We start from the raw sequence: 10970 nt of genomic DNA on the forward strand, positions 1-10970 counted from the left end.
GGACGCCATTTGTTACGGCCAAAGGGGCCTGCTCTGGCGTCACTTGTTACGGTCAAAACTCAAGCCCTGGTCCCAGAACTCAGTCCCTGGTCGGGCACCACTCAATAGTCATAATTAAAATTTGGCATGACTCATCAGACACACCAATGGGTAAAATATCAAGATTAGAATAAACCTAAATTCCTATGACAATTTCATTTTTGTTCAGGGAGCATTTTTATTTTATTTTTTTAAAATAATTTTTATTTTTCAACTACAGTTGACATATAATATTATATTAGGCTTACAACATAGTGACTAGACATTTATATAATTTATGAAATGATCACCTCAATAGGACTAGTATCCATCTGACACCATATGTAGTTATTATAATGGAATTATTATTTTTAAATTTCACCTCAAACATTTTTTAATTGATTATAGAAACATCAATGAGAAAGAAACATCAATTGGCTGCCTCCTGCATGCCCTGGGGGAATTGATACTGAAACCTGGGCATGTGCCCTAACCGGGAATCAAACCATGACCTCCTGGTTCATGGGCAGACCCTTAACCACTGAGCCACGCCTTCCCTCCAGTCCATAGGCTGACACTTTATCCACTGAGCCAAACCAACTAGGGCTAAGTTAGGGAAGTTTTTTGTCATTATTTCTTCAAATATGTTCTCAATCCCTTGCTCTCTCTTTTCCCTATGATATGAATGTTGTTATACTTGATGTTGTTCACAGGTCCCTTAAACTATCCTCATTTTAAAAAAAAATTCTTTTTTCTTTTTGCTGTTCTGAAGGGATGGTTCCCTATACCTTGTCTTCCAAATCACTGATTTAATCCTCTGCTTCATCTTATATACTGTTGATTCCCTGTAACATATTCTTCATTACAATTGTTGTATCTTTCATTTCTTACTGATTCTTTTTTATGTTTTCTGTCTCCTTTTTTATGTTTCATAACCCTTTGTTAAAGTTCTCACTAAGTTCATTGAACATCATTGTAAACAGTGTTTTGAACTCCTTATCTGGTAACTTGCTTGTCTCCATTTTGTTTAGTTATTTTTCTGAAGTTTTGTTCTCTTCTTTCATTTGGAACATGTTTTTTTGTGTCCTCATCTTGACTGCCTCCCTGTGTTTGTTTCTATGTATTAGGTGAAGCTGCTATGTCTCCCAGTGTTGGTAGAATGGCCCTATGTAATAGGTGTCCTGTAGGGCCTAGTGGGGCAGTCTACCTGGTCACTTGATCCAGGTGCTCCAGGAGTATTACCTTGTGTGGGCTGGGTGTGCCTTCCTATTGTAGTTGAGCCTTTATTGCTGTTGGCATGTCAATGGGAGGGATTGACTCTCACTCTGATGGACTGTGAGCACTGGCTGTGACTATAGCTGAGTTGCTGTTGTGCAGGGGCTGACATCATGGAGCAGGATTTACGTTAGTGAGGCTCTGGTGCCTGCAAAGTCCTCTCTCTTGGTATGTCATTTGTGGAGGTGGTTGTGTGGTGGTCTAGTGTGGTCTGAGCTGGCCACCAGGTTTGTTGGTTCTGGGGCCTCTTGGGAGGGGCCTCTGGTTCAGGCAAGGTCAGTGGCTGCCTGTGCCCTGTCCAGGGCCGCCTGGAATGAGCTACAAACTGACCTACAGGTAGTTGCTGCTTTTGCTGAGATTGGAGGTGCCTGGGAGAGGCTAAGCTATGAACCAAGGCTGGCTGCCACTAGTGCCAGGCTTGGGTTTGCTTAGTAAGAGATACAGGGCATGCTTGGTCATTCAAGTTGGGTGGGGTCTCAGGGAATCACCAGGATGTGGCAAACAGCATGAGCCAGGTTGATGGAGACTCAGATATGGTGCCCACTTGCTGGCTCCGTGGGTGGGGGTCTCAGTAAAGGAACAACGGCCTCTGCCAGCACTTCTGTCTGGGAGAAAGCTGCCCCTTTAGCCCTTGTCCTGAAGCCAGATAATTCACTTCCTTCCTGTATTTCCCTCACTTTTTGAGCTGCTGCCCCAGCACTGGAGCTCAGAGTGAGTCAGAGTAAGTCTGTGCATGGGTCCTTTAAGAAGAACTGCCTGGCCCGAACCGGTTTGGCTCAGTGGATAGAGCGTTGGCCTGCGGACTGAAGGGACCCAGGTTCGATTCCGGTCAAGGGCATGTACCTTGGTTGTGGGCACATCCCCAGTGGGGAGTGTGCAGGAGGCAGCTGATGGATGTTTCTCTCTCATCAATGTTTCTGACTCTCTATCCCTTTCCCCTTGTCTCTAAAAAAATCAATAATATATATATATTTTTTAAAAAGAGAAGAACTGCCTGGGGCTTCAGCAGCCTCCATCTCCCTTAGTCTCAATCCCCGCTGGTTTTTACAGCCAGAAGTTATGGGGACTTCTCTTCCCAGCACTGGAACCCTGGGATTGGGGTTCCAATGTGGGGCTGGGACCCCTTACTCCTCAGGGGGAACCTCCACAGCTGAGATATCCCTTTGGATTTAAACAGGAGGGTATGGGACCAGCCCATCTGTGTCTCTGCCCTCCTACTAGTCTCAATGTGGCTTCTTCTGTACATTCTCATTATAGCACTTTCATTCAGCTAGACTTCAGGCGGTTCTGAATGATGGTTGCTCTGTAGTTTAGTTGTAACTTTGGTGTGGACGTGGGAGGAGGCGAGTGCAGCCTTTACATATGCCATCGTCTTGAACAGAAGTCTCCCAAATAGCAGAAAGCACTTCTTGATGCTAATGAGAAGCTACATGAATTGGTGGGCAATTGATCCAGACTGGACATAGAGAAAATGGAAATGAATATGATTCACTAATCCATTCCAGAGAAACTTGAGTCCAGGTTCACACAAGGACAGGCACAAAGATGTTCATTACAACAACAGGTTAGAGGCAACTGAGTGCCCATCACTTTGTCAACAAAAGGACACGACATCAAATCCAGTACAAAGAGGTGTCCTCAACCTGGGGTGTGGTGAAAGGAGAAACTTTATTCTGAAGAACAGCTTGCAAAACAAGGAAATGCAGCCTCTGGTGGAAACCGAAAGTGAGCTCTCAGGGGAGCATTTAAATGGATGGAAGAAAGATTCCACAGACAGAACTTACCCTTCAGATGTTAACCACCTGAGAAAAGAAACCCAACCCATGTCTTCCAACTGACAAGAAATAGTCCTGATGGATCAACATCACTGAAAGCCTAAAACCACTTAGAAAACACACACAAAAGAATTCCTTTATCATCTTGAAACGGGACTTTCTTTTTAAGTATGATGCAACCGCCCAAAAAAGATGGAAAACTTTGATTGCATGAAATAAGCAAGGTCCAAAAATAAATCACAGATTGTAAAAAAATAGTTGCAACTCATGTCACAGATGGTAATTTTTTTGAACACACAATAAAACTCCTATACACTCTTTGTAATACTTTAAGCAATAAAACAATTAAAAAAAACCAAACTCCTATACAGACCAAAAAAAAAAAAAAAAGTAAACTGAGGAGGAAACGTATGAATGGAGCACTCACAACAGAAGAATGAAAATGACTCTTAAACATGTGAATTGATGACCAACTTCACTCATCACAAGATAACCACAGATTAGTCACAGAAAGCAGCTCAGAGGTTGCCTGGGGCCAGGGGTTGGGGGTTGATTGGAGAGGGGACATTAGGGAACTTTTGCAACATAGAAATGCTCTATATCTTTATTGTAGTTGTGGTTTAACAAATGTACAAATTTGTCAAAAGTAGTTGTATACATTTAGAAAGGAGTATTTTATTGGATAAAAATGATTAAAATCTACAATGCAATGTAATTTTCCTGCTATACAGTGGAAAAAGATTCAGCGGTTTGCTGACACCTTCTGCTGGCCATGGGCAAGGGCAGTGAACACTCTTGACTGTTTCTGCATGGGGATTGCATGCACGTTCCCATTGACCTGCTAATTCCACGTTATTTGTGAGAAAAAAAAATAAATGGCTATCTATAGGGGAGTGCTTAAAAAATTACGATGCATTCAGACAATGGGATGCTATGCAGCTATTCAAATGAGTGAAGAAGCATTTTGTAGACTGATGCAGGATTATTTTGAATTGGTTCTGGGAACAAATCATTGTGCAGTATAGTGTGTGCAGTATCCTGCCCTTTGTGGGGGAAAGGATATTTTTTACATGCCTTTATATGCAAAAAAATGTCACTGTAGGAAAATGCCATCTGGAAGGCAAAAGGATATTTTTACATGCCTTTATATGCAAAAAATGTCACTGTAGGAAAATGCCATCTGGAAGGCAACTAGGTGGCTGTGAGAAAGAAGGGAGAGAGGGTCTTAAAAGTGTACCCTTTCATGTCTTTTTAAATTTTTAACCATATGAAACTATTATGTGTAAACACACAGTTGACGCTCAAACAATGTGGGGGGTAGGAGCACTGATCTCTGGTGCAATTGAAAATTCACATATAATTTTTGACTCCCCAAAACTTAACTAAGAGCATAATATTGACCAGAAACCTTACCAATAATAGAAGCAGCCGATGAACACATATTTTGTATACTACATGTATTATATATGCTCTATTTTTAAATAAAGTAAGATAAAGAAAAGAAAATGTTATTAAGAGAATCATAAGGGACAGAAAATACATTTACAGGGTTAATTGAAAAAAACATTCCGCGTATAGGTGGACCCATGCAGTTCAAACCCTGGTTGGTCAAGGCTCAGCTGCACATGCTAACTCACTGAAATAAATAATACAGATTCCTTTCTTTGTCCAACCCAAGACCCAGTCAAACTGTGTTAGGCCATTCTGGGGAGAGGCCCAGGAAAATCTGTGCTGAGCTCCCGAGGCAATTTGGGTTTGCAGCCCAGATCAAGGTCACTGTGACATTGATACTAGCACTGGGAAGACCCTTGGGATCTTGATAAAGAGGCTGTTTTCTCTACTTTTCTTCATGCAGTGTATTCCTTGTTATCTCACCCAGTTCCCAGACCTCATTTCTGTACATCTTCTCCCCAACAGGCAGGATGGCTCAAAGCATGGTGACTGTGAATGGGGTCGACGTGGACTCTATACTGTCCCAGCCCACCCACATCAATATCCACATCCACCAGGAATCGTTTTTGACACAACTGATAAAAGCTGGGGGCTCCCTGAAGGAGTTCTTCATTGGCTCTCGGGACACTAGCCCTCCCACGACCAGGATAAGCTATGGGCCACTGGCAGGAGGGGTAAGAGTGGGCTGGAGAGGCGGGCAAGCCAGGTGACAAGGACGATAACTCTCCTTCTTCAATAGGATGCAAAAAAGGAAAGTAGGTAGAGTTCCCATTGAGGATTCACTATTTGTATCCCATCTTGTTTGGGTAAAGAAGGTTTGGAAGTTTTTGCATGGAGATTTGGATGGAAAGGAATGAAGGAACTCTTCTTTGGTGCAGTGGGTCAGTCCCAGCCAGAGGTGGGAGTGGGGGCTGGGGGAAGACCCCTGAAGGTGTTCATTTTAATTAAAACTCTATGGGCTGAGGCCTGCCGGTAAGGCCAAGTGATAGGCAATTTGGGAGAGAATCACAGGGCTATACAACTTGCAAGTGCTCAGCACCCACCAAAGGATCAGACAACTACAGAAATGCCTAGAATTAAAGGTAGAGCAGGTGATGTCCTTGGGAGGCAGGGAGATGTCCTGCAGGAGTTGGCACCTGACCTAGACCTTGAATAGAGAAGTGGGTTTAGACAGATAAAGGAAGAAAAGGAACTGTAGGCGAAGAGAATGGCCAGAGCAAAGAAGCCAGAGTGCACGGGGCAAGTTCTGGCAGAGTAAAGAGAATGGTTCAACCGAGAATGTAGACCACAGGGCTGAGATCCCGAGTGACAGTGAGTTGCCCCTCCTGAATCAGCTTCGATAGCGGAAGGGCTGTGGGTGGATTCTGAGCAGGAACCTGGAATTTAGGCTGCCTCACAGCCCGGAGCTGTCCAGGCAAGAAGTGTGGAAGGTCTGCATCTGTGTGGTCATGGCAGCAATGGCGAGGAAAGAGCAGAGTCCAAATCCTTTGTGGATGGGATCTCCACGACTTGGGAGTGAAGAGGCTTGGGTTACAAGGGAGGAGAGGAGTCTAAGAACATGCTGAGGCTTGGAATGTGGGTGACCAGGAGGTTGGAGCCCTGGAAGTCAGGAGAGGCAGGTGTTGGGAGTGTGAGTGGGGTGTGGGATTCGGATGTGATAATTCTGAGATACTGGCAGGGCATGCAGGCAGTGATGTCCAAGATGCTGTGATAATTGGGTTCTCCAGGAAGCAGACATGAGTCGGAGTTAGGTGTGCATAGGTTTATTGGGGTCCAACCACCTATGAAACAAAAAGAGAGGGAGCAGGATTGGGCAGGGGGAGGCATCAGACCATGGTGTAGGCCTGACAGGTCTCTGCCAGCCCAGGGGGCAGCTGGGGAGCACAGACTGCCCACTACAGAGTTCCCTGCTAGGTGGAAATGGCTCTGCACCACCACCTTGCTTAACCATGGTCTGTGATGGTGCCTTTGGCAGTGAAAGATGAGGGGACCTGAAGGAGCTGACCCCTATAATCTGTGAGCCAACCACACTCCTTTCTTGAAGGGGGTCTTTGCTGCCCTAGACAGGATTATGGAATTCCCAAGGGAGAACCATCAGGTGGGATGATAGAGTGTGGTGTTTAAGAAAAAGAAATGAAGGGCAAAAGCCTGGCGTGTCAGAGGGTTTGGCGAGAACCAGGACATGCTACCTCATGGATGTTAAGGGAACAGAATCTTTCAGAATCAGAGCTACAGAGAAGTCAGGACAGAGGAAAAGGAGAGGAAAGGCACCTCGAAGGAGTTGGGTGGCTGCTCCTGGGTATGTGGGCTCATTGGAAGGGGTCTGACTTTTTCCCTGTCTTGCAGGTGACCCAGATATTGCTGGGGGCTGTGAGCTGTGCCTTTGGAGTGTTTCTGTACTTTGGGCCCTGGACTGAGCTGCGTGGCTCAGGCTGCGCTTTCTGGTCAGGGTCTGTGGTGAGTAAGGAAGTGATTGTGAGCTCAGTGGGAGGCAACTGGTTATGGGCCAGGAGAGAAATTCCTTTGGGTCTGAGTCAGGGTTTTGGGGAAGAGACCAACAACCCGAGTCCGAATGCCCTTTGCCAAGAGGAAGCTTCTTAGGGGTGAACAAAAACCTCCCACTCTCCATTTTTCTCGTTAAGGCAATGTTGGGGAGGGTGGGACAGTTGTATGGAGTCTGGTCCATCTGCTAGGTGTCTTTGCCTGTCCTTTGGATCATGTTGCAAACTGGCTGTTGTGGGAACTGTTGGGGGAAGGATGGTGTCAGAGATCATTTCAGGAGAGTAACTAGGAGGCCTTTTCTGGTGTTTTCTCTCAGGCTATTATAGCAGGAGTTGGGACCATCGTCCATGAGAAGCAGCGGAGCATACTTTCAGTGAGTCGGGCTCCCATTGCCCCACCTATCCCCTGCCCCCTTCTGGTTTTCTGCTCCTCTCCCCTTTGGGTCCTGGATTTTTCCTGGAGGGTTTCCTGGGCCAGGAAGCTGGGGAGGAAACAGTTTTGAGGCCAGGACCCCACAGCTCTGCCATCAATAGAGAGAGTCTGCATCCCGAACCTCTCTCTTCTAGAGCCGGGTGTCAGGCCTGCTCACCCTGGCTGGCATTGGCACGGCCTTGGCTGCCATTGTCCTCTGTGTGAAGAGCATAACTTGGGAAAGTGACGACCTCTTGAGCTCTGTGTGTGATCGCCCAGCCCCTCCCACCACAACCACTGATTACAGATGGAGGCGGAGAAGTTACCGAAACTCAGATTGGTGGGAGGATCGGTGTAAGATCTCTATGGAGTTACTGAAGGTGAGAATGGGGGGTCCCATCTGACAGGGACCCATCACAGCCAGTTGTTCCTAAGGAACTGGGCACTGGAGGGCAGAGATGTAGGCTCTTTGAGCTTGGACCTCATCCTAGGTCTATGGTTCAGGTTTTAGCTTAAGCTAAAGTCATTTCTCAGTCCCTCATGGCATGAATATTTCCTGAATCAAAGCAGATGAGAGGCAAAGTGGAGACATTTAGGAGTGGGTGTCATGGGCCTCTCATCTGTCTTTTCTGGTGGGTGGGTGTTCCAGTTATCTGCTGCTGCATAACACACCTCTCTCAAATGCAGTGGCTTAAATCTACAGGTTATTACAACTTCTCACAGTCTATAGGTTGAATGGGCTCAGATGGGCAGTCCTCACTTGGGTTTTCTCATTAAGTCACAGTCAGATGTCAGTTGGGGGATAAAGTCATCCGATGGCTGGACAGGGCTGGACATCCATGTTGGTGCACTCCCATGGATGTGCTGGGCGCTCAGCTGGGACTGTCAGGCAGAGAGCTTGCAGTGGCTTGGGCTTCTCATAGTAGGTAACTAGGTTCCAACTCAGAGCATCTCACAGTGAGCACTCCAAGAGGTAGGAATGGAAGCTGCCAGGCCAGTTAAGGGTTACCCTATAATTGGCATAGTGTCATTTCTACGGTATTTTATTGGTCAGAGCAATCACAGGTCCTTCCACATTCTAGGGCATCGGTTCTCAACCTGTGGGTTGCGACCCCTTTGGGGGTCGAACGACCCTTTCACAGGGGTCGCCTAAGACCATCGGAAAACACATATATAATTACACATTGTTTTTGTGATTAATCACTATGCTTTAATTATGTTCAATTTGTAACAATGAAATTGGGGGTCATCACAACATGAGGAACTGTATTAAAGGGTCGCGGCATTAGGAAGGTTGACAACCACTGTTCTAGAGGGTAGAGAAATAGACTGCACTTCTTCATAGTGGGTGGTAAGGTCACATGGCAGACAAGCAAATGGGGTGGAATCTGCTCTTGTGGGAAGAAGTAGTTAGTTGAGCAGAGTCTGATTCCTTTGGGGGAAAGAGATGATTAGGTGGTACTCAGAGCAGAATCAGAGAAGTGGACTCCTGATTCTAATCTTTTTTCTTCCCTTATCTCCAGAACTTGTTCCTAGGAATCCGTATTCTGCTCCTGGCTGTCTGTACCTTACAGGTCATTGTATCCGTGGCTTCCCTGGGCCTGGGCCTTCGAAGCTTGTGTGGCCAGAGCTCCCAGCCCATGGTGAGCTGTTAGGGAGGCACTGGGGCAGAGTGGTCCCCATTGGTGAGGCCCTGGGAACAGAGAGGAACATGGGGCTGGGAACACTGCTTCTCAGAGGTCACGCTCCACCTCCCTCAAGCTCTTCACGGGGCTAAGCTTTGCCATTGGCTATCTGGGGAATGTGACCCATCACTGTGACCCATCACGGGGCCCTTCACCTCTCGGTACCCTCATTTACTCTCATTCTCCCACTTTCCCTACCCTTGTGTCCTAGATCTCTGTCCAGCACCCCTTCCTCTGTTACCTTTCCCTTCCTCTCCTTTGCCTGATTTCAAGTTCTGTGAAGCTGACTCTGCCCCATCCTTTTCTCCCCAAGAGTTGACTCACCTCTGTCTGTTTTAGGGTGAGGAAGAAACCGTGAGGAAGCTACGAGGGGAGAATTCAGTGCCGACCTCTCCCTCCAAGGAGAAGACCACGTCTGCCATGGTTCAGTGAGTGGCCAGAGACCCCGCCTGGACCCCCGTTATCCCTCCAGAGTAGCTCAGGGCCTGTGGAGACCACAGTGCACTCTCCCAGGGCCCCTCACTGCCTTGTCCCTCATACTTGTCTCTCCTTAGACCACTGTCCAGCCCCTCTTCCTTTCCTCACCATCCTCACCCCAGTGCCCTTAATTCAGTGAAGGCTGATTAAACAGAAACAATAATAACAAATACTTTAAAACAACAAGGATGTGGTCTCTCTTTGCTTAAGAAAGGTGTGCCATGAACGGTCTTTCTCTGTGTTGATACATGTGGAATTACATGAGAGCTGATCTGTGACAAGGAAACAAGGTCCCAATAAGACGAAATTGAATTACATTCTGCTTTATATCCCAAGTGGCAAAACTGCTTTTTATGACATTCTGTGTAAAGTGAAAATTACTCTCATATACTTAAGAATTTTTTTGCCTACTGAGATTATCTTTAGGTATCTGCAACCTTGACCCGTGGGATTTACAGAACTATGTGAAGCATGAAACAAGATTTTCCCCTAATTTAGCTTCCTTCCTCTCCCCACTTTCCTCTCTTCCTCCCTCCCTCCCTCTCTCCCTTCCTTGCAGCTATATTAGTGTTGGTTTGCTCTCTGCCCGCGCGCGCGTGTGTGTGCGGACACACACACACACACACACACACACAACACACACACCCTATTATCATTCCTCATTTTCATTGTAAATGATATGATCAATTTGTTTTTCACCTTTTTCATTCTCTTTACACATAGATACTGTTAATGCAAGAAACATTCAAACCTGTAAAGAATTTTTTGAGTTTATTTAAGCCAAACTGTTGAGAATTGCCAGGAAGCAGAATCTCAACAGATTGAGATAATGATCTGGAGAATGGCAGTTTTGCACCTTATACATTATAATCAAAAGAGGAGAGGTAAGTGGGTTACATGAAATCCATTGGTGATAGATTAGGGAGGTGGGAGAAAGCAAAGCAGGGAAACCTCTGGGATTGAATAAAAAGTAAAATGATAAACACATACTTCTTTTACTTAGGTGGGTGCAGGATAGTTAACAGTCAACAGTTAACTCAATAGCAATGAGGAGATGTGTGGTCTCCACAGAGTGACTATCCACCATAAACTGCTTTTTAGTTAAAAAAATTTTAATTTCAGATCATCCTTTGCGGTTATTGTAGGTCTCTGAGTTACACAGGCCTTCCCTAAGCTTGTCAGGTTAGCATGTGACTCCTTTTTGTCCAAAATACATATCTACACTAATAATCTACACTAATAAAAGAGAAACATGGTAATTAGCGTACGACCGCTACCCTTCCCATTGGCTAATTAGCATATCCTTATGCAAATTAACTGTCAGCCAAGATGGCGGCCGGCAGCCATGCACTGAAGCGAGCAGGGAGGCTTGCTT

General features: G+C 45.9%; 1 protein-coding gene across 5 annotated transcripts in view; it reads left to right on the forward strand.

Annotated features, from left to right (window-relative positions):
• TMEM176B (transmembrane protein 176B) overlaps nucleotides 1-9781 on the forward strand; it is a 13410-nt gene extending 3629 nt beyond the window's left edge. For all 5 annotated transcript variants that reach the window (XM_005861527.2, XM_005861525.2, XM_005861526.2 and 2 more), the window contains 6 exons: nucleotides 4986-5194; nucleotides 6867-6977; nucleotides 7339-7395; nucleotides 7589-7813; nucleotides 8957-9076; nucleotides 9458-9781. In XM_005861527.2, the coding sequence (XP_005861589.1) occupies nucleotides 4991-5194; nucleotides 6867-6977; nucleotides 7339-7395; nucleotides 7589-7813; nucleotides 8957-9076; nucleotides 9458-9550 (810 nt within the window). In that variant the 5' untranslated portion in view covers nucleotides 4986-4990 and the 3' untranslated portion in view covers nucleotides 9551-9781. The remainder of the gene's footprint in view (nucleotides 1-4985; nucleotides 5195-6866; nucleotides 6978-7338; nucleotides 7396-7588; nucleotides 7814-8956; nucleotides 9077-9457) is intronic.
• The last annotated feature ends 1189 nt before the right edge of the window (nucleotides 9782-10970 follow it).

Source organism: Myotis brandtii, unplaced genomic scaffold, assembly GCF_000412655.1.
Source record: "Myotis brandtii unplaced genomic scaffold, ASM41265v1 scaffold1533, whole genome shotgun sequence".
In the NCBI taxonomy this organism is placed as follows: domain Eukaryota; kingdom Metazoa; phylum Chordata; class Mammalia; order Chiroptera; family Vespertilionidae; genus Myotis; species Myotis brandtii.